Source organism: Pseudopodoces humilis, chromosome 16 (assembly GCF_049639895.1).
Source record: "Pseudopodoces humilis isolate 2021_Gansu_Grassland_sample_001 chromosome 16, ASM4963989v1, whole genome shotgun sequence".
Classification (NCBI taxonomy): domain Eukaryota; kingdom Metazoa; phylum Chordata; class Aves; order Passeriformes; family Paridae; genus Pseudopodoces; species Pseudopodoces humilis.
This window is the reverse complement of record NC_142215.1, coordinates 19244163-19267647: the sequence shown is the minus strand read 5'-3', so window position 1 is coordinate 19267647 and position 23485 is coordinate 19244163. Positions and strand designations below refer to the sequence as shown.

Here is a 23485-nt window from a genome sequence, read left to right as displayed (position 1 = left end):
ATGGAGGGAGGTACTTTCCAGTGTTGAAGGAAGCTGCGAGGTTCCAGTGAAGCTCTTGGGCGGTGACGTGGAGGTGAAAAAGTTGTGGGGAAACTGGGCACCAGGAGGAGATCAGTCAAGTTTGAGTCTATATGGGATTGTAGGAATTTCATGAGGTTAGTGAAAATTAATAGGGGGTTCATGGGAGGGGGGAGGCAGGGAGAGGACTAAGAGTCACCTAGAGATAGAGAAGCTCGCATCCATCAGGAAGGGCGTCAAAGAGAGCCAAATGGTGTTGCCATGAGCTCAGCTCCCACACAGCACTGCATCTTTCTTTTCCAGCCATGTAAAATGGCAATGTCCACCTAATGGGAAGGTGAGCCAGGAGCCAAGGACACGCACAGCCTTACCAGGTGGGTGTACCTCCACAGCCAGGCTAACAGAGCACAGGGGTGGACCAACAGACCAGGTGTCACACAGAGAACTAAAGGCACCAAGTCCAGCATCAGTCTAGGAATACCTAGGAGCAGGTACACTTACAGGAGAGATCAGGAAGAATTGGTTGCCTGGACCTCAGATTGAGCGGAGCTTATGGAGTTCATGGGTGGAGGTCCCAGGAGACGCTGATTGGGGCAATTAAAGCCTGAGGGTTCCCTCAGGCTCCTGAAAATCCTCCTTTGTTTTCCCTACAGAGGTGGCAGGACCCAAATTCAACACAATGGCACATGCCAGGCTGCTTCCTCACTATTCTATAGGATTTTGTGGCCCTTCTCTATCTCTGTCCTCATCACAAAGCAGGAAGTAAGAACACCTGTATTCCAGCCTGTGTCAGACCTCTGGGAAAGTGGCCCCTGCCATTCCTTGTGTTCAAGTTTCATGCTGCCAGTCTACATAAAGCTTCCGTGGTCTGGAGCTGGGTTTGTTGCTTTTTCCTGTGCAAACTTCTGGAGCACCAGCTGTTGCCACCATTTTCTGACTATATTTCATTGATTCCAGTATTGGACTTGTTCCCAAGTAGTTGCACTGTATTAAAATTCCAGTGGAAGAAAAACAAGCCAGTTTGTTGCTGTCTTGCATCAGGCAATGTCAGGACTGCGCTTCCCAGCACATGAGACAGAACTGTGGGAGTGCCCTGGCTTGAGGCGAATTCTCATTTCAGCCTGGGGAGGGTGGCATGTTTGCCAGCTTATGTAAAGCATTGTGATCAGAGCTTTCAGTCCAAATATTCCAGCCTTTCTACAGATTCAGTTGCTGATGCTATTTTAGGGGACCTGATGTCTCTGGGGGATGACTCATTGAAGTTCATCTGTAGCTGGCCGGCATTAATCCAGACTAACAGTCTGATTTTCAAATGTTTCTTTACATAAGAAAACTGCTTAAGCGCGTGTTTAACTGTGGAACTTGGCTGAAAGAACCTGGTTTACGCTCTGTCCTGTGGTGGGCATGGAGCACCAGCAGCCTGAAGCTGCTGATGCTCTTCAGTAGCCCATCAATAGCCCAGCTCATGGGCTGGGAGCGTATCTGCAGGGTGATATAACCACCTGGGAGGCCTTTTCCAAGGTAGTTCAGCAAGGAACATGCAGGGAGTGAATCCGAAGCAAGGCTCTACTGGCTCGGGTGAGACCCGTGGTGGGAGTACCTGCAAACCCCTCTTGTCATCTCTCTGATGCAAGAGCTGGGACTTTCTGCACCAGGACATTGCTGGATTACCTGCTTGCTACTGACAATGAATTTGGTAGCAATCCAAATTAATTATTCTAATATAAATTGTTATAAAACCTGGCTGGTGTCACATTTGAGTCTTTCTGGTTTGTTTGCCTTTGGGGCATGAAGTTGGCCTTTGGGCTGTCAGTGCAGTTGTACCACAGCATTTTTATAATATATAAATCCATTTATTATGCTGCCTAGCTCCCTATAATGTTGGCTGCTTCTGCATTTAACCAGGAGGGTGCTTTGCACACAGATTCTTCCTCTGATGAGAAGTGTTTGAGCCAGTGAAGTGGGAATGGAGAAAGCCATTCATGAACACCTTCACAGGGCATCCGTTTTCTATTTGCTTTGCTCTTCGAGCCAACACTGTCTGGGAAAATTGCTCCTGAATGAAGCAACTCACAGCTCAAGGGACCTGCTGGCGGTGTGGCTGAAAGAGGGCTTTGGAAAACACAGATCATCTCCTGGAAATACCTATAAGACCTCTAACTTAAAGTTTGGCATCTCAGAGCCTTTTTGGGAAAAACTATTTTCTTCTTTACCTTCACTTTAATCCTTGGTAAAATAATGATGTGTTTGGACTGCAAGCACAAGCGTTGCAGGATTGAAGTGTTCTTACTTGTGGTGGTGATCTGGAGGGAGTGTGGTCAGCATGTGCCAAGTCTTTTCAGGTGTGGACCCTCCTGTTGCACACCTTTGTATTTCAGGGATGATGTTGCTCGTCATCAAGCAGAGGGGTGCTCACATTTGAACGCCCAGCAGGAGCCCCCAGAGACATTTGGTAGAGCTTTAGCATGTGCACAAAGAAGATGAGATGATCCTAAACATGAGATTCTAAATCCACATCCAAGGTATTTTCACCAGCTCTAACAACTCAGCCCATGAGGAACCTTGATGTTTTGGGGGGCCACAGCAGGCTGGTGTACAGCAGGATGCTTTTGGAACCACAAGGACGCATTCCAGCGCTTTTCAAAGCATGGGAAAACTCATTTCCATATTCCAACCTTCCCACCTAGACCACCACTTATCAATGCTGCCATCGAATGGTTCAGCAGGTGCACGTGCTGAATGAATTTCTCTGCAAAGATTGGGTTTAACAGAAGGGATCTCTCCAGCTGGGAGAGCATGTGTGAGGGAAGGGAGGCCTGGGAGACTTGGGGTGAGCAGGCGGCAGTGAGGAGAAATATTTCAACAGTTATGAGCTTGAGAGTGGAAAGTTTGAAGTGAGATGTGTTAATCAGTGTGGAGGATTTGGGGTCCTGACTTGAGCTCAGGCTGGTGGTGTTTCCACTGTTGATGTTATCACAGAACCTTTTTTCTTCTGGGTTATCTCCAGCTCACACAGCTTTGGGGTGGTGATCCGAGGGGCTGCTCAGCCCATGCTTATGGTTGAGGTTGTTAAGGAGTGTGCAGACACACAAAATCAAACCCTAGGCATTGAGAAATCTTCTGGACTTCCTTTCTCCAGCGTGGGAGCTCTGTGTGTCTCTGGTGATGGAGAAGAAAGGCTTTTTGCAGAGATCCTGCCAGCCTCAAGGAATGCAGGAGCAGGAAAGAGTCTGGGTGAGATGGGAGGTTCACCCCAAATCTGCAGGCGGTTTGTGGTGTGGGGCACCAGCACTTTCACAGCATTTTGGTATCACGAATCAGGGTTTGTCACGAGGAGATGCTGCAAGTTCTTGCGGAGGCTGAGTACATGTGGCTGCTGTCCCTGGCTGCTCCCAGTCATGGCTGTGGGGCTGAGCTGAAATCGATCAGAGCCTGTGGATGTGCCGTGACAAACTCCCTGTGCCCAGAGGTGATGCTTCCATAAATCCTGTAAGCATGTGCTTAACTTTGGGGAGCAAGGTGATTGCAAGGCAATATTTTATTCTTGTCAGCTTCAGTGTTAACAGTTACCAGAATCACTTGGGTAATTAAGCTCTTGCAAGAATAAAGTGAAAAAGCACCAGGTGTCTATGGAGATCTAAATCATTTTTCAGAGTGGGCAGAAGAGCAGTTTTTGGCTTTCCTCAGTAGCTGGAGTTCTAAAATCCACAGAGACAGCACAGATCCCCTCCAAATGAGCTACAGGCAGCAGCCCTGCTTTTCTTAGGTACCTTTTGCCAACCACCTACAAGAAGCTGGTGGGTGACCAGGGCTTCATATGTGACCACTGGTTGGAAACTTCAAAGTAAAGGAAGGCCTTTTGCAAAAGGCATGGCTAAAATTTCATTCCAAAGAGTATTTTTGAGATGTATTAGTGTAACTGTTGCTGGAGTAACTCGCTGCAAAGTGCTGATCCCTGTCTTGCAGTTGGGAAAGATAAGGCTGGAACTGTAGAAGGTGAACTGGTTTCCTTTATCTGTGGGATGTCATTGGGAAGATCCCATCACTGTTTATAAATATTTATTATTCGGATCACCGAATCATCATAGAATCATAGCACGGTTTGAGTAGGAAGGTAGGTCCCTACCTCTAAAGATCATCTTGTTCCACTCCCTGCCGTGGACAGAGACACCTTCCACTAGACCAGGTTGTTCCAAGCCCTGTCCAGCCTGGCCTTGGACACTTCCAGGGATCCAGGGGCAGCCACAGCTGCCCTGGGCACCTGTGCCAGGGCCTCACCACCTCACAGGGAGGAATTTCTTCCCAATATCCCGTCTATCCCTGCCCTCTGTCAGTGAGAAGCCATTCTCCATGTCCTGTCACTCCATCCTTTCTCCCTGGTCCCTCTCCAGCTCTTCTATAGTCCCTTTAGCCACTGGCAGGTGCTCTGTGGGCTCCCTGAAGCAATCTACTGCCCAGGTGAGCACCCCTAGCTCTCCCAGCCTGGCTCCAGAACCTCCTCTCTCTGGGCTCCGTGCGAGGCTCCAGGCTGAACTCTGCAGCCTTGGCCAGGGCCAGGACAGGGCTGTGGGGAGGTTCTCAGAGCACCCGGAGATGGCCAGTCCCTGCTCCCAGGAACAGCTGTTTCCCAGACACAATCCCAGGTCTGTCCCTGAGCGGAAGGTCACCTTGGCCAAAGGTTTTTGTGTCAAAAGCTGCCAAAATCCAATAAAGCCAAACCCCATTGCTTGGTCAGTGCCTTTCTTGGGGTCCTGTGGGCAGATGAGCAGCCCCAAAATGGCCTGTGTCTTGTCATTATTGCCCAGCAGCTGGGCATGTCACCAGCTGGGCAGGACTAGCTCAGAGTCCCAGGGGGTGACACACAGGGCCCTTGGGGATGAAGCACGGGGTAAGGACCTGGAGGAATCATGTGAGCCCACACATGATGTGTGAGGTGGGACCAGCCTGGCAGATGTCCAGATGGTGCATCTGGAGCTGAACCAAGTCAGGGCTACTTACATTTATGTAGGGCAGGATGATTAAAGCTCCGGCCTTTGCAATTCCACCTAAGTTGGGTAATTACAGAACTGGCTTTATTGACTAGGTAGCATGGCATGAAGCAATGTGCATACCCAGTCCACACCTGCTGTGTGCTCCTGACCCAGGCAGAGCAGAGCTCGGGGAACTGCCTGTGTGTTGGAAGATGCAGCTGGGTGCCCAGCGAGGGTTCTAGAGGTATCTACCAGGCCACTGGACACTTAATCTCCCCGGATCCCTGAGGGCACCTGCATGTGTAAAACCCTGTCACTGCGGCCGTGTTCAATGAGGAAATAAATGCCCCCGTGGATGTGGCTTCTAATTTTCTTCCTGTTTCACAAGGGATTTGTATAGAAGCAGGAAGCAGGATCCTGCTGCGCCTGATGACTCCTGTCCCAAAGAGCTGATGAAATTTGTCATACCTACACCACATACTGTCCTGATGAGTCTCACCTTCATCCGGGCAGAGTGGGTGAAAAATGTCACCACATCCGAATGGCCCCACTTCACCCTGGGAAGAAATTATTCCCCAGGGCATGAGGAAGTGGAAGGTGAGGACCAGTGGGAGAAGAACGTGGCCTTGGAGTTCTCCCAGGGCTATGGCAGGCTCTCACATCCATGGTGAACGGAAGTAGAGGGGGGAGCAGCTGGTTCTCCTCTGGGCCAGACTGCAGCCTTGTTTCCAAGCCAACCGGAGTTCCGTGAGCTCCCCAAATGGCTGCAGACAATGAGCCCAGTGAGTCTCCTGAGGACAGCTGATGCTGGAGGCAGGGAAAGCTGAGACAAAGGGTGCTCAGCCCCTGCAGCACCTCAGTGTCCATCCTGCCCTTTGCTGGCACTCAGTGTTCAGGTGAGAGGCTCTGGCAGGGATGAGACCACATGGGAATGGCATTCCTGAACTGCCCAGGGCACTTGTCAACTCCAGGAGGTAAGAAAGTCTATTCCTGTTCTGGGGATGAAACCACTCATGTGCTCTTCTCCCTGCAAAATGCCAAATTAACAAAAAAAAAAAGGAATCAAGCCTGGCACCGGTGAAAACCCAGATAGTACCATCTTCATGGACCATATGGCAAAACTGGAGCTTGGAGATGCCACCTGGCACAGTCAGGGTCCCCCCAGAGATGGTGGGCTCATGTTTATCCCATGGAATGATTATGAATTTCTGCCTGGAGGGTCTCAGTGCAATTTTATTCTGATTTTGAGGCAGTGCAACCTCTTTTCCTGTATCTTCCCTAATGTTCTCCTCACATTTACATCACAGTGTCCTCGCAAGTCGCTTACCACAGACCCCACACCACTCAATTTAATGGTGGCACTGGGAATCTTCTCCACACTTGGCCCACAGCACACTTCAGAAGGGCTCCATGCCCCAGCTCCACCTCATGTCCCAACACTGGGTGGGCAGAAGAAGCTGGTAATCCCCCAAATCTTCTGCTTCCCCCGCCCCCCCAGCTTCATCAAGATCTGTAGGGATAAGACAGAGTAATGCGTACAAACTGAAAAAGGAAAAATTTAAGTTACATATTGGGAAGAAATTCATCCCTGTGAGGGAGGTGAGGCCCTGGCACAGGTTGCCCAGAGCAGCTGTGGCTGCCCCATCCCTGAAGTGTTCAAGGCCAGGCTGGACAGGGCTTGGAGCAACCTGAGACAATGGAAGGTGTCCCTGCCCATGGCAGGGGGTGTAATGAGGTGAGCTTCAAGGTCCAGTCCAACCACTTAAACTGTGTAGCACCAGGAGCAACTGAGGGAGCTGGGGGGCTCAGCCTGGAGGCTCAGGAGGGACCTTCTGGCTCTGCACAGCTCCCTGACAGGAGGGGGCAGCTGGGAAGATCAGGCTCTGCTTCCAGGGAACAAGGGACAGGACAAGAGGAGACGTCCTCAACCAGGGGAGGCTCAGGATGGACATCAGGAGGAATTTCTTCATGGAAAGGGTTGTCAGGCACTGGATGCGTGGATGGTGTATGCTCTCCATCCGTGGAGGTGTCCAAGGAAGGACTGGACGTGGCACCCAGTGCTCTGGTCTGATGGACAGGATGGTGTTTGGTCTCAGGTTGGACTCGATGTCTCGGAGATCTTTCCCACGCCAGCGGTACGGCGGTTCCGCGGCGGTTCCCTGCCGCACCCACCCTGGCGCCGCGCCACACTCAACATGGCGGCGCCGGCATGAGGCGGGCGGGGGCTGGGTGGGGGCGTGTCGCACACCCAAGATGGCGGCGGCGGCGGGCGGGGTGAGATGCCGGCGGGCGCGCAGGCGCGGGCGGGTGGCGGTGACGCGCGGGGCGCGCGGTGACGGAGCGCGGCGGCCGCGGCCCTTTGTTGGCGGCGGTTGAGGCGCGGCGGGGCCGGGCCGGGCCGGGGCCAACGGCGGCGGCGGCGGGGGCGGGCGCGGGGGGGGCGCGGGGGGCGGCGCCCCTCCCTCAGCGCCTCGCCATGGACTCGGACGAGGGATACAACTACGAGTTCGACGAGGACGAGGAGTGCAGCGAGGACAGCGGCGCGGAGGAGGACGAGGAGGACGAGGAGGAAGACGAGCCCGACGATAATCTGGACCTGGGCGAAGTGGAGCTGGTGGAGCCCGGGCTTCGCGTCGGAGGGGAGCGCGACGGGCTGTTGGGCAGCGAGACGGGCGGGCTGGGCCCCGGCGGCGGCGGCGGCGGCAGCCTGGGCGGCGGGCCGGGCCCCGGCGGCGGCCCCGAGCAGGAGGAGGATTATCGCTACGAGGTGCTGACGGCCGAGCAGATCCTGCAGCACATGGTGGAGTGCATCCGCGAGGTCAACGAGGTCATCCAGGTGCGGCCCCCCGGCACCGGGACGGGGGGGGACACACGGGGGAAGGGGTGCGGGGGGTGGCGGGGCGGGCCAGCGGCCTCCTGAGGGGTACCGGACTCGGCCCGTCCGCGGGTCAGGGCCTCACACACACTTGTCGGTTCCCCCGGGGCTGGAGGGGGCTCAAGTCCATATTCCCCAACGCTGGAGGGGCGGGGGAGCGACTCCTCTCGGTACACCCTGGGGGTGGAGAGGGCTCCTCGTCGCCCCATTCTCCCGGGAGGCCCCTCGGGCCCGGCCAGGATCTCGCTTCCTGCTGTGGAAGCGTCGGGAACGAGGCCTTTGGCACTGAAAGGGCTCCTCTTTCTTTGTGTGGTTGCGAGCTGGGGGCCGTAATCTATTTTTTTTTCGTAATTCCCTTCCGTCCTTATGGTGTTAGGTGGGTAATAGCTCCTCCATAACCCGCGGAGTCCATGGCAAGCCCTGGAATTCCAGGAGAGGCACTGCTCTGGTTTTGTTGCCGTCTCCCTTCCCCCCCGCCACACACAGAGGTTGAACCTTGTGTTTATTTCCAGCACAGACCAGGACGGGTGCGGGCAATCCCTTCACAACCGTAACTTTTTTTACCCTCAGTTTTTACGGGTGCCTCTTTAAAAGTGAAATGGAGTTTGAAATAACATTTACCTTCTTTAGATCACAGTATCTTAAGTCTTACCTGTCGGCCCCTAAGTTTTTTGGGGAAAAAAAAATCAAGCCACTGAAGCCATTTAGCATCCGTTTCTAAATGTTTGTGGCAGGGTTTGGCTCCAGCTCACCATCAAGTTTCTGATGCAGTTCACTTTTCTTCAGGTGATGGGTTTTCTTTAGTTCCTGTTTACTTACCATTACTTACGGTCACTAGGAAGTGCTACCCTTTTCCAGTATGCCAACGGGAATAGCATGAGAAGTCTGTGGATATTAAATATTGAGGGATCCAGTGCCCATGAAGTAGTTGTTTAGCTGGTTGTGTGTGCTGGTAAATCTCTTTAAACACGAGATGCCTTAGTGAATGTTTTTTCTCCAACTGTCCTGTGCTCTGCAGTGGCTCTAACAGCAGCTTTAAAGTGTTGCTTTATGTGCTGTAAATCCCCTGTAGTTTATGTGGGGCTTGATGCAAACAGCTGTAAAAATATTTGCGTGCTAAATTAGTAAAATGGCATTCCTTGAGTCAAATTAAAGTTTATAACTTTAATGATAGCATTGCCCGTATAAAGTTGAATAAAGGAGTCTGCTCGGATTAACTGGTTACCCTGCAGTTAAAGAAGATCTCATGGTTAAGCAGGGATGTTTCTTTGCTCCCAGTTATTGATCCTGATGTAGGGAGGGAAACAGTTGGCAGGCAGACATACAAACAATTGGGAACTTAAGCTTTTTACTCTTTCAAATTGCCATTAAAATACTGAGTCTGTGTTTAATGATTAAGATTGCAAAAGTCATGGCCCACTCTGTTTCTATTGAACAGATTCTGACATATTCCTTATCTTTGCATAAGACAAGTGGTGGAAAAGTTGCTGCCAGTGAGGAGTTGTGAGTGTTCCTGCTCCTGCATTTTCCAGACCCGGCTGGTGGACTCAACTGCGTGTTCTTAGTGAGCTAATTTGTTAGAGGAGGTCCTGATTGCTGGTCTGAGTGGATTTGCCCCCCTCTTAGACTGCCCTGAAGCTGTTTGACTTGTGTGCTCTACCTGTGAGTTGCAGAACTAGTGGAGGGAAATGCGTTGAGCCCCTTGTTGTTTGTGCCCTATCCCTGCGGTGGCAGCGGGAAGCCTGACTGTGCTGGGCTCTGCAGAACCGCCCCCCACACCTTCCCATGGCTGCTCTCCTGCTCCACTTGCTGCCTGGTGTTTGCAGGTTTAGCAGAGCAGGGTGCACAAAGTCTGTCTGTTCAGAATGTCATGGGTAAACTCGGGACCTAAAACCAACTTAGGCCCTGGAATGCAGCAGAAGAGGGTAGGAAAACACTCAGTTACTGTGGATGGCTGTTAAATGCCAACTTCCTGCCATCAGATTTCTGGGCTGTTCTGAGGTAAGTAGCCCGACGACTTCGGCTAATGCTTCAGGATTTGCTCATCCTCACTCCTGTGGCTGCTGGTGAAATCTTCCAGCTCTCTGTTCTGTTTATTTCCTTGTGTTTGGCGCCCAACCAGGATTGCTGCTGCTGCTTTTCTGGTTCAGTAAACCTTTTCTGGAGTCACATTGGCTCAGGATCCTGCTGCGGATCCTCAGTTGCTGAGCTGTGATTCACTTGTTCCAGTCAAGTACTGGATGGCTTTGGTCCCTGTGTGCCTGCTGTGGGTTCTTGGTAGCAAATGGTGATGGTTGTGGTTTCATTTTTAGTGCTTTGAACTTGCTTGTTCAAGGCAGATGTAATATACAGTCTGAAAACTTCAGCTGTAGCTCTTGTGGTCTTTAATGAATGATTTTTTTTTTTATGAGAAAGTGTAAGGTGTAGATGGGGTTTTGTTTTGCAGCTGCAGTGAAAGGAGAGTGGAACAGGGAGCCACAGAGTCTTTGCAAGGAGGTATCTGAGCCATGGCAGGTGTAACTCTATATTAAAACACTCCATTTGAGCAGTTATTAGCTGACAGGGCTGTAGTTGAAAGGACTAAATTAAATTTTTTCTCCCATCCATTTGGCCATTTCCAAATACAACCTGTGTGAGTAAAAACATGAACTTTTCAGGGCATTGATTTGATCTGATGGAGACTTTGCAGAAGTAGGAGTTAGCTCGTGGCTAAGTTGCTGCTCACAGAGCACGTCATTCCGTAGTGTGGAATGGGCTTTTGGAGACATCTGCTCAGTGCCAAACTCTGCTATCACTTGGCCTCCCTAAGACCACTGAACCTGCAGTGAACTAGGCAGGTTTCAGAATGTCTCAAATATTCAGAATATTTTACACTTGCTCTTTCTTGTCTGAGCATAAATAGGATTTCAGGTGTTTGATGGTGTTTTTTGTACAGTATTTGGTGCTTATGCTCATCATCTGACTTGCCTCCATGTGTCGCACTACAAGAATTCCCCTTGCTCTCCAAATGCAAAAATAGGGGTATGAATAACCCCTTAACCTTGCACTGTTGGTTGGCTGAGACTTTTAAACCTCAGAGTATTCCTCCCATCCTCTCCCTGTGATTAGGTGGAGCAGAGAGCTGTTTGCCATGGTATTTGGAATTTTAGTTGTCTAAGTAAACAGGCAGATTTCTGGTGGTTTTCCAGCTGCTGGCAGAATGAAGTTAGCAAGGGACTGTAAAAACCTAGACATAGAGGTGCTGTGGAACAAAAGGCTTCCTCCTCCCAAAGGCATTTTCCCACAGTTGAATGTCTTCCCCATATTCTCCCTCTCTGAACTTTTGTCCAAATAATCCACTGTCACTTCTTTTTTTATATCAGATTGCTATTTCCATTTTTGCTCTAGATTTTTTCTGAAAATAAACTTGAAAAATGTTTAGAATGGCACATTTATTTCTGCTCTGAGTAATGCACATGATGTGTCTCTGTAGCCTGGCTTGGCCTGGTGTTCTCCTTGCTTTGTTGCAACCTTGTGCAATTCCAGTATTTCCAGGTGGGATTAATTTTCCCTTTTTGCCTGCCTTTTTCTGGAGCATTCCAATGACATTGTTGTGATGTCACTGACCATATTCATTCTTCCCGGACTTTGTAATGGTAAGGTATTGAAAATACTGTGATGATGCTCTGAGGTGGCAGAAAAATGAGTTGAGTCTCTTGTTTTCTTTCCCCACCCCACAGTGGGGATCAGGATCCTGGATGTGGCGGGGTGTTGTGCCTGGCCTGCTGTGTGATTGTGAGCATGTTGAGCTTCCTTTCTCTGGAAGGATGTGGCATTCCTGGATCCAGTGAAATTCAGTCTAGCTCAAAAATACCTTTTCTTTTGATTAAAGGCTTTAAATTACATTTTTTAGAGCAGACCAGGTCAGGTGTAACATCAGAGCATTCGCAGCAAGTACAGGTTTCTCATTTACATGGTGGAGCTGGATGACTTCTTTGGAGGCAAGGTTAGGTCCTTGCTCTGGTAGGAGCTTTGCCGTTAAAATAAGGCAAATCCCCAGACCAGTCTGAAGTTAAAAACCCATATTTGTTGAGGAATGGCTTTTTGCAGAGGCCCCTGGAGTTCCACAGCCCTGGTTAAATGGAGCTCTGTTACAAGTGCAAACCCATTGTTACAAGAGGGGTCTTGTTGAACAGTGGCTTCACTTGCTTGGACAAAACATCCTGATTGCCAGGCAGAACTTAGGAAATCTTACCAATACTGGTGTAATTTAGCATACTGTGGGCAGTACATTCCAAAGGTATTGTCCACAACAGGGATGAATTGCCAGTGGGCAACAGGAATTGCTGCTTGTTGCACAGGGTAGTGCTTAAAACTGTATTTAATGCTAGAGATGACATCTTGGAAATTCGGAGTGCTTGGAGCTGACAAGCATTAGGTGGGAGTCTGTGGGTGGAAGCACTCGAGGCTGGTGCTGCTTCCATCCGGGTCCTCTCGCAGAGTGAGGTGTATTAGCAAACCTTGTGTGTAAAATTCATGTCAGGGGCCTAAATGTTAAGATGCTGGAAGGAAATGCTTTGTTAAACCCCATGTTTCTGTCATGCGGTGTTTATAAGGTGTTTCATTATAGTAGGAATGCAATTAATATTTCCAAGGAATGGAATAAACTTCATTGTGACAAAGCATTCCTGGAATCTTGTATAAGCAATCACTCCAAAACTTTTGGAAATGACATGGTGTCTGTTCCTGACTGCCGAGACATGTAATTCTGAGTATAATAGAATTTTTTTTACTATTACTTTAAATTTCAGCATTGCCAGGTAGAAGTCTTGTTAAGTCTCCAGAGGAATTTCAACTTTGTACTTAAATATGACCCACTTGCTTTGTGCTTTATGTTTCTGTTAGGTCAGATGCAAATCTCATGGTTGGCCATGTGTGGAAACATTTGATGCTGGTTGCTTTTGTCTCAGTGTAGTTTTCCTAAAATCACAGCAAAGCAGCCTTTTTCTCAGGGGCCTTGGCGTGCAGATGGGGACCGGCGTGTTTTGGGATGTTTCAAAGTGAGACTGAAAATGCTCACTGTTTTTTAGCTACTTTAAAATATTTGTTTCTGGAAAGCTAAAACTAAATAGTAAATACAGTTGTTGCTATTCCCTGTGGGTTTAATTTCAGTGAGCAGGACCATTCCTGCTGTGCAAAGTAAAAGGGTTGTTTCTGCTATAAATTGGAAGCTGTGCCACGAAGTCAGAGTTGAGACCGCAGTTGATGTGAAACAAGAGCCATTTCTGGATGTTAAAGTATCACTAAAAACAAAAACACAGATTCCCCTCTTATGCTTGTCCCAAGCTCTGACCCTTTAGTTTTAACCTGGCACAAGTTCAAGTTCCTAATAGCAAATAAACCCCAAAGCTCCAGTGCCCTTTGTAAATTAGGGCAGCCCTGTGTCTTTGGCACCTGTTGAATGGTTTTCAGTTTTCTATTTCTAAACTTAATTTCTCTTCCCCTTTACTTCATTAACGAGACAAACAAGAATGTGGTTCTCCTGTTGGTATCAGGTGTGACAGTTGAAGAAAGTGATGAAGAAAGTTGATCCCACACTCTGCTTGTTTTAACAGTGAGTCAACGTTTTCATCCAGAATTTCTTTGTAGAAGCCTTTTTTTTTTTCCTGGAGAAGGTAGCAACTCTTTCCTCTGCTTAGGAAAGCTGGTTTACTGGGAAAAGAATCTGGAATTTGACAGTAACTGGAAGCTGGAAGTCCTCTCCACACAGCTCAGTCCTAAACTCACCTGTTCAGGGTCCTCCAGATTTCTGGTACTTCTGGAATTACTGGGGTCTGAGTATTGAGAGTGATGTTTTCTCTTCGTGGCTGGCAGTGCTGGATCCCTGACAGTCACAAAGGATGTTTTGGAGGCTGTTGGTTGCATACAAGCACATAATGCTGCTGAATTTCATCAAGTCATTTAGTAGCTGCAAGGAAATTACAGTCTCATTTATTGTAAAACACCTTGGGAGGGTTCATAGCTGCTCAGTAATGCCAAATGGTGCATTTGAGCACAGCCTGGAATACAGATGCCCGAGGTTTGGGAGAGGGCTGCTGATTTTGTGTGGGATGTTGGTGCAGGAGGCTCTGAGGGGATGAGGCACTCAACTGGAGAAAAATCATTAATAATTTGATAATGGAAATGCAGAAAATATTTAAGTATCTTCACCATCCTGGTTGTTTGGTGTTGGGAATGTTGGAAACCCTGAATTCGGCCTGTATAGAATTCCTTACCTTGCTCTTAGCTTTTGCTTCAGCTGTGATGGAAACACTGTTTAAATAAATGCTTTGAAAACTGCCATCCGAGGCTTCTGTCAGTGGTTGTTTCAGGTGTAACTTGAGTTTAGACTTCACAATTCTGTTCCCTTCCCGAATTTGGAATGCCCATATAAGTGCAGAGGCTCTTGCAGGAGCGATCCTATTTAGGTGGTGTAGCAATGCCAGGTCATTATCTCCAGTCCTCAGAGCAGCTCACTGTGGTGAGGGTTTGAACCACTCTACAAACACAACACTCAAACAGAACCATCGGCATTGAGTCTTTTCCTTGTTTTTAGAGACTGAGAACTTTTTCCAGATGTTTGGAATAATTTCAATCTAAAACCTCACATAGATAGCTGTTTACAGCATCAAAGTGACTTGGAAGAAGTGAGTGAGCCCTTGTGAAAGTGTCTTGGGTGGTTGTGGTGCATTTTGGCATTGCCAGCAGTCTTGCCTTGAGTTTTGGGAGCTGGTGGAGTACAAAGCCGGTAGTCATTGCCAGTGCCTAGTAAAAAGGGAGAAACAAAGAATTGGTTTGGAGGGACATGTGTCTCCCCTTGGTGTTCTCCCTCTGGAGAAGCATGGAGCCCAGACAGTTGGAGAGGAGAGCACAGCTTCTCCATGGCTGTGTTACGCTGCCTGTCCTTGTTGCCAGGCTTCGACACGTCTGTGTGACAGCAAAAGGTTGTGGTCCTCTGGGGATGTGTTTGGGAGAGGAGCCAAATACGGCTGCTGGGGACAGGGCAGTAGCTGAGAGCCCTGTGATCTGGTAGTAACTGAGCATACAACCTACCTAAAACTGGCCTTCTTGGTCTTCCGGTGGTTTCCACTGGTGCCCTCTTAAAGATGCCGGCACATTAAGGTCTTTTTCCCTAGTCTTTCTAAAACATTCCTGGTTTTGTATCTTCCTTGGTTAAAAAGTTCTGTGCTAAAGCACCATGTGGCACCTCTTGTTTCCAGGGACAAGCAGTGCAAGGATCATGTCTTGGCCATCTGCTTCAAGATTAGGTCTTGTGGGAGAGTACTTGTGTCTCAGACATGGAGGTGTGAAAGACTTCCTGGTCTGAGGGGAGGGACTCTCCTCTGTACTGTGTCACCACAAATTAGCCTTTTCATGTGCATTTTAATTCACAACAGATGAAGCTTTCATTGCGTTGTGATTTGAGGAATTTAGGAGCTGGAGGGAGATAATCCCAATGTTTGAAATTAAAAGCTTGGATATTTGCTTATTGCCTTTGCAGCCCTTCAGAAAAATTGTCTGTGATTGTTGCAGCAATTTCACCAGATGAGGGATGCAGACTCTAAACTCTGTTTCTCAGCAGATAATCAGGATAGAGTAGGAGTTCCTGCTCAAAAGACTTCTGCTTGGGCACAGTTAAAGTCCTCTCAAAGTGGAGAACACACAGTAAGAACTTAGTAGAACCAGAAGAATCTATATAATTGCACCTGAAAGTAGTCAAATGCCAAAATAGCCGACTTCTTTGAGTGCTAGTTCAAAGATTTTATTTTTAAACTAATAATTGCAGTTCTTATTAAGGAGACAGGCTGAAGAGACTTTCTTCCAAGGTAAAGAAATGAAAATTTGAGATGGTTCTGAAGGTTCCCACTTCCTGCCTGGTGTTCGTGACTGGGTCAATCTCTGGAGGAGCATCTTGGGTGCTGCCCTGCAAAGGGTGTTTTTTTTTGCTGTTTTCATCTGCAGAACACTTCCAGAACCACAGAGGAAGGAGCTGGTATTTGAACAACACCCTTGTGTAAAAATCACAGCAGGATATGGCTGTTTTTACTGTGCTTGCTTTGATGTGTGTGTGTGGACCTGGTATGGTAGTGACAATGCAGTGCTTCTCTCTTCTTTGGGGTTTGCCTTTGGTTTTGTGAGTTGGGGCACTTGAGATGGGCTTGGTTGGCTTGAAACACCAGTGCACTCGAACCATTCTGGTGTTTGAGTGTCTGACACTCATCCCCTGTGGTGCTTGTTGGGGTGTACGGACATGTGCACCCACAACAGAGCCGTGCTTACGTGGATATGGGTCTTGGACAGTTCCCATTCCCCGACTGCCTGGATACAGCTGTTTGCAGGGCCATGGAATACGGGATCAGGGAATTCTCTGTTTAAAAGTGTCTCCTCTCTGCTCTTCTTGCTCAGCCGTTTGACCCCATGAGCAGCTCAGCTGCTTTGTTCCAGGTGCCAGAAGTGATGGTGTTAGCATCGTTCAACTCAGTCAGCAAAACAAATGGATGTGCATCCAGACCTCAACATTTCTGTGGCCTGTTTTGTGTGCACATCTAGTTAGTGCATATTTAACTTTGGAAAGAGCTCTGGAGAGTTTTTCAAAATGTTGATGCCCTCTTGCAGCTGGTAACTGGGCTTGGTGTGTTCTTTCGCAACAAAACACAAATGCAATCAGCATTCCTTTGTCTGGCAGATAGAAATGTGGAGAGGGATTAGAGGAAGCCAGGAGGACTCACATGAATAAACAGTCTGCCTTGCATTGAACTTTCCTGTGTGGGAAGAAAACTTAAGACTAAGTTAACTCCTAGTTATCTTTATACTAATCATCTAGGATCTGAGAAATAGAGAGTGAAAGGAATGGTGTGGAACGAAGAGCATGGGAGAGCCATGTCTTGAGGTTGGATTCCAGAGCAGGAGCTTGGAAGTGACAGAACTTTATTAAACAATGTGTATTAAAAGTAGGCTGGACAGCAGCTTTTTAATAAAAAGGGAAGAGGAGCAACATTCCAACTTGTAGTTAGCAGCGTAATTTTTCTGGGAGCAGCGTGGAAGGTCCCTGGAGTAAAATCTCACCTAGTGTGTATAGAAGAAAATAACTATAATGTAAAACAACAATTTAATAAAAAAATTAACAATTTCTGTATACTCTGAAGAGCTGATGAAATAATGTGTCGTATGTCTTTGTTTTGATAGTTTGTAATACTTGTGCAATGACTGAAAGGCCATATGAGCAAATTGAGGTATACTCTTTGATTTATACGCATTTTAGATACGCATTAGGTTGTTCTGTAATAACCAGTCTCTTTATTTTACTTGGTAATATGACATGCTTGAAATGTCCTTATTTGTATTGTTAATAGAGCTGAAATTAGTGTTTGAAAATGTGCACAAAACCATTTCTGGCTGGGATGATAACTTCTAGGAGGGGGACAGTGCAGGGACTTGGAGTTCTCTTTAGAGATGATGGATACTGAAACTCTGGAGGGAGGGCGTCTGGGATCTGTGTTACTCTCGTGTGCCATGGTGTAATTCCCTGATGTCCTTTGCCAGGGTGTTTCTGCATCCCAGGAGCACTGGGATTTGGAGGAGGCTGGGTGCCAGCCTGTTCAGTGCACTCAATTATTCACCAGTCATTAGTGTAATTATTCCTCTTGCTGCCCTGCACAACAGTAACAAGGCAGGGCTGATTAGGGTTTTTTTTTCTCTTGCAGAAGCCCAATGTCTTGATGACAGTAATATTTTAATGGGAGAGGAACAAGGGGTATCCTTGTCAGCTAGTGCACAGTCCATCAAATACAAAACTGCACATCCAGGTTTGTTTCCCATTCCCTGCCAAAAGGGAATAGAGGTAGGGAATCTGCACCTACTTGCTGCTTTGACTCAACAGCTGTAGAAACACTTCTGATTAAATGAGTGCAACTCTGTGTAGAGGCAAGTCTTCAAAGCCCTTAAACAAGAAAATGGTGAAAACACTGGAGGTTTCCCATTCTCCCGCACTGCTGTATGACTTGTGTTCTGCTATTTCTGTATCAGATCCCTCCAGACTATTTTCGCTAAACTCGAGGGAGCTCAGGTACCTGGTTAAAAATACCTGCAGCAATTAGAGACTGCAGTTAGACTTTGAGGTAAATCTTGTTGGGAACAAGAGCGAACAAGTGATTGCTGAACTCGTCATGCCTCCAGAATATCCTTTCTTCAAAGGTGGCATCTGCAGAGCCCTCAGAGGAAAACGTTTTGGGGTATAAACAGGCAAAATTACTTCTTGTAGCGGAAATCCCAGCTTATAAAATAACATGTTGCCAGGGCTGTGTTTTGTTGGCTGTAAAACTAAGTAAGAATAAATGAGTAGAGTGTGGTAAATAAACTGCGAAGTCATCATTAAAAAATGATCGAGCTAGAAGAGGCTTGTTGGGAAAAGGATGCTGGCAGGTTTTCCAAGTGCAGATGCAGGTTGTGCCAGCAGAACAAAGTGCTTTTGCAGGTAAAGCTGCTTTTTGCAGGGAAGTGGTACAAGCCACAACCACATCTGCGCTGGGGCTGCTGCCAGCATCAAGATACTGCCAGAGATTACATCCCCAAGCCACTGCTGCATTGGCAGTGGTTTTCTGGGCTTAAAGAGTTTCTTAAGATGGCTAAATTATTTTTTTTTCCTTGGCTGAGAGTTGTAGACTAAGGCATAGGCATCACCAGAGTGCATTTCCTGTCTGTTTGTCAGGGTGACACTGGGTGTTAAAAACATACTTTGCCTGTGATAGGGATATGAAATCACCTTAAGGAATGTGTTTTTTTCTTTCCTAAAATGCTGTGGAGTGTGGTGATGCTTCACTGCGATGCGAAAACTTCCTCTTTGTCCCAGTGAAGAGGGATCCTAAGTGCGGATGTTCCTTTGAAGAAGGGACAAAATCAGAAGCAATGAGGGACTGAAGAACTGGAGTACCAAGTGCTCACCTCACTAGGGCCTGGAGGAGAAAGAGAAGATAGAAGAATGTTAAGGATTTTTTTTTTTTGTTCTCCAAAAATGCTTGTGTAAATTTGCCCCTGGCTAAAAATTCTTGTGCTAATCCCATTTTTCTCATCAGTCATGCTGTCACTAAAGGCGTTAACACTTGCATGCCACCAGTGACTATGTATCCAAATATTTTTGAAGTAACCTGGCCTTTGCAGTGAGAGAAGTTATTCACTGGGATGGCTTTTGTTTACTTACCATGGTAGATCTTTAACTTGCAGGGATTTGTGGGTGCCAACTCATTGTGCTCATGGAAGAAGTTATCATCCCGTACCATTTTCTTTTTCCTGTCTGTATATTTGTTGGAAAATGTTAATTATAACGTTCTGAACTGGAAGTCAGGATTCAGGACAGGCTGCCGCAGGCATGTTACTGTGAGATTTTTGCATAGTGAGTTATTTCCCCCAAACACCTGTGAGTCTGAGGACTAATTATTGGGGATAAAGTTGTTCACAGTCAGCTTATCCTGTGATTTTTAGGAGTCAAAGGTGGTTGTCTTGAGGTGATACCGAGTTTGGCTGGATTATATCTTCTCATGTGTCTTTGTGCCCAAGCACCTTGTGATAGATGTTCTCAGTAGTGCCCAGTAACAAAAGCAGGTGGAAGGCAGATCACCCAAACCTGAGACAGAACCAGCAAATGTCTGTTGAGAGACGCATTGATGTTGAACATCCTTGGAGGCTGATCCTCTGCTTGCACACTGTCTAAAGAGGGGACACCCTTAAATCATCACTCAAAGGACAGTCTGAGAGCCCTTTGCTGACAGCTTATAAAAGTTAGCCCAGAAAATCAGTTAGTTGTTTTCATGGCACATGTTTGATGCTGCAGACAGACCTGCTGTGGAAAAAATCCACAGGTTACTGGGAATTTACCCTTCCCAGTATAACTGTGATGCTGAGTTATACCTTCATCTGAGAATGATGCTGAGAATACCTTCATCCTCCTAGAGTTTGTCTGATTTCTTCTAAACATTTCAGATATGCCATGGTATCATTATTTCTTCAAGTTGCTTCTGATACCTAACCCTAACCCTTCCTCCACTGATCTGCTCATAGCAGCCTCCTAGCACTGCCCTGGACTGGGTGGTGCCTCTGAATGTGCTTAAAGCAGCAAAAGCAAGGTTCTGTTGTCCTAAAGGTGTGCAGAATTCATGAAATGCTGGGTCTTGTTAACTGGAAAATCATTTACTGTCCAAAGCTGAGGTGCTTAGTCCTTACATGAGCTGCTGGAAGCAGGAGCCAGCAGAGCCAGCAGTTTATCTCCCTGGTGTGGAGGAACAGTGCCATTCTCCTACAGATTTATGAATGCCAGGATGTGGCTGAAGCCCTTTGGGTGCCCCTGGCTCTGGGCCAGGCACTGGCAGTGCACACTGTGGTGAAGGAGCCGAGTCAGTGTACCATACATATTGGAGCTTGGGAAAAGAGCAGGGAAAGCTTTTTTGAGACTCCAAAAGACTTGTACAAAATGATTTGAAGGAAGAAAGCAGATGTACGGTTCATGTTTCAGCCTTATTGCTTTAACATTCATTTCTGCCTGCAAACAGGACAGTTTCTGGAGCTCACATCAGCAGACCTCTACTTTCCAGAAATGCACAGTTCATTCAGGACTTGAGTCACTGAAGACAGCACATGAAGAATGTGCTTTGGGTTGTTTCTTTTTATCACCTTGATGGGTAGCTGGCCTGACATATGCCACTTCCACTCTTTCCAGCATTGACTAATAAAGGACCTTAAAAAAAAAAGTGTATTTCTGTCAAGCTCACGTGGTTATGTGTAGGACATTTGGTAGTAGTTGTTGGCAGTATTCCCACAATTTACTATGAAGATCTGCTCTTTGGTAGACCAGGTGAATACAGCCCCCAGACACTGGGGTGAAGAGGGTGAAGGCCTGCTCTTTGTAGATGGTGAGATAATTGAGGAAAAAAAGTTGGACCTCTGGCTGTACCTGGCATCAAAGTATATCCCAATGTACTTTACAGTCTTTGGGACAATAAGATTTGCGTGTCTGTTGATATGGGAAGCCCCAGCTTTAACATGCCTGACACATGGCTCTTGGCAGACTGAGACTAACAGATTTCTTGGAAGCAATTCCCTGTTGTCCAGGTTGTGCCAGCTCAGCTGTCTGGTGACACGATGATGCTGTCTGTGTTAAAATAAACCAGAGACCCCCTTTACTCACTCAGCTCCTGTGTCTGGTCACTCGTGCTCCCATCACTGACTCCGGTGGCAAGTTGAGAGTCAGTGCTTGTGTGAGCTTGTGTTGCTGCTGAATAAATGTTTTCTGAGCTGGTCTGGTCTTGCCCAGTTACTGCCCTGTTTCAGATTAATATCATAATCCAAGTTGCTGTCACTTCATCTCATAGGCAAAAATAGAGCTGCTGCACAGCTAAGCTGTTCTAGGTGTCTAGAGTCTTCCTTGGCCTCTCTGGAATCTTGTGCAGGGGGAGAGATTTCTGACCTGTGCTCTCGGGCCAAGCATGGTGTTTTGGTACTTATTGTCAGTCACTGCCTTCATTCAGTATTATTTCTTCCTGTGGCAAAATGTGCTTTTGCTTTCTTCTTGAAGTAAAACAGTGTATTTTATTCAAGTCAAGCATTAGTGAGTTGTTGTATTGGTCTGAGAAGAATTGAATCTGTCCTTATGTGTAGTCTTCTAGAGACTGTAGAACTGAAAGTATCTAGTGATGTTCTTTCTGCCATAGTGATTCTGCTTGTTGTCTGGAGGAAACCCAAGTTTTTCGATCTTGACAGTACTGGACACTTTTGTGATCCATATACAAGATCAGTGCAGTAACTACATGGTGGGTCCAAACTAATTGTGGTGGGCTGAGAATTTCAATAGGATTGGGGTCATGTTGGATAGAAGAGGAAAAATGGAACCTGCAGGTCTGGAAGAGCAGTGGTGTTAAGAGGGAAGCAGACTCATATATGCTTTGTGGGCACTGGTTGTGGGAGTGGTGTTCTGTTGATGAGCAGAGAAGGTGACCGTGCATCATTTGTGATGGGATGCAGATGTTTGTTACTGATTTCCTAAATACCCATTTCTATTTCATGGACTCTCATCCTGTCAGAGCAGCTCTGTGGCACTGGATGTTGACTGAAGGTTTGACTTGAGGGGGAACTTGGTGATTACCAGGGAATTGGAGTTGACCTGGATGACGCTTTACATCCATGGTAGCCAAACCGTTGCAGGGTTTTTCCTCTTACCTTGTGCCCAGCCAGGCTGCAGCACTGGGGGCTGTTTGCTTCCTCCACAGTGGATGGGGAGATATTACAGAACTGCTGAAATAGTAAACTGGAGGAATTGTATGAAAATGATGCCATCACCTTCTCCTACTCTTTTAAGGCAAGTCTTTGCAAATCCATGAGTGGGAGGCATAGGATTGAATAAAACCGGTGTGCGGCGTACTCTGGCACCCATGTGCTTCCACTCCGGTGCTCAGCGCGGCAGCTGCAGTCACATGGCAGACTCCAGAGACCAGAGCTGGGGCTCTTGTTGTCTACCCAGCTTTGCTGAGCTTTTGTTCCTATGTTGAGATTTCTTGTGCTGGGAGACACCAGGAAGAGAGAAATCCTTTGGGTGATACTGCTGTTGTAGGCAGTAAAACATCAGCTCAGGACCTGTGGGTCCTTCCTCTTCAAAGCATGACTTTATACTCCAGAACTATAGCAAAAGGAAGTAGAACCCAAAGTGTTCTTCAGATCAGATGTATAAAATAAGGGTTAACATCCCTCTGTGTTCTGTCATCAAACCCTAACTCTCCTGCTATGGAAGTGAGCATAGCTGAAATGCTGGAAAAGGCCTTCCCTGGTCATTTTTAATTTGTGTTGAGTTGGTGGTGGAACTTCTGCAATCATCTGAGAGCAGCAGGGCGAATCCATGCCATCTTCTTTTATTTAGAAGTATTACAGTGTGAATTCAGCTTTTGCATTTCCAAATTTGCTAATTCATCCTGGAATTGTTGCTTTATTATTTTTTTCTGATTTTAAAAGCTCTGTTAGACAATGGCTCTTCGTTGCAGCTCCTAATCATTAACCTGAAAGCTTTCCAAAAGGCTCTGAGAAAATGTAAAGCAGCTGACTGCTTCATTTCTGTCTCTTGAACCAATTAACTGAAGTAATAGAGTTTTCGCTGAAGTTGCTTTTTATTATCTTCCCCTGCTAGAAGAACGTATGTTCATCCAAGCTGGAAACAGTCAGTAGAGTGCAGGTAAGTTACTACAAACTGAGATCATCAGATCAAGCTACCATTTGGTGCCATCACGTAATGGTACTAATTCAGTAACTCCGTAAAACTTAATTTTCAGAATTAGGAAATGATGTGTGAAGGGAGGTTAACGAGATAAAGAAGGATGTAGGGAGCTGAGGAGATGATGGGTGTCGAAGTTGAAGGCTCTGTATGTGTTAATGGGAAGTTACAGTGAGTTGGCAAATGCCAGATGGAGGACAGCAGATGATAACAGTTACAGGGAGTAGCCTGGCTTCTTGTGGAGTTGTGTGGAAACGGCAGGAAACTGGTACATTTTTGGTGGTTTAGAGATCTAACTCAAGTCTTCTGATACGGCTTCAGTAGTATGTTAGCTGCAAGGACCATCACTCAGTGGGG

At 47.2% G+C, this 23485-nt stretch overlaps 1 protein-coding gene across 1 annotated transcript in view; it reads left to right on the top strand.

Annotated features, from left to right (window-relative positions):
- Positions 1 to 7416: 7416 nt before the first annotated feature.
- The window catches only part of ARIH1 (ariadne RBR E3 ubiquitin protein ligase 1), a 48594-nt gene continuing 32525 nt past the window's right edge, over positions 7417 to 23485 (top strand). Inside the window, exon 1 of the mRNA XM_005521361.3 lies at positions 7417 to 7824. Coding sequence (XP_005521418.1) covers positions 7465 to 7824 — 360 coding nt within the window. The 5' untranslated portion in view covers positions 7417 to 7464. The remainder of the gene's footprint in view (positions 7825 to 23485) is intronic.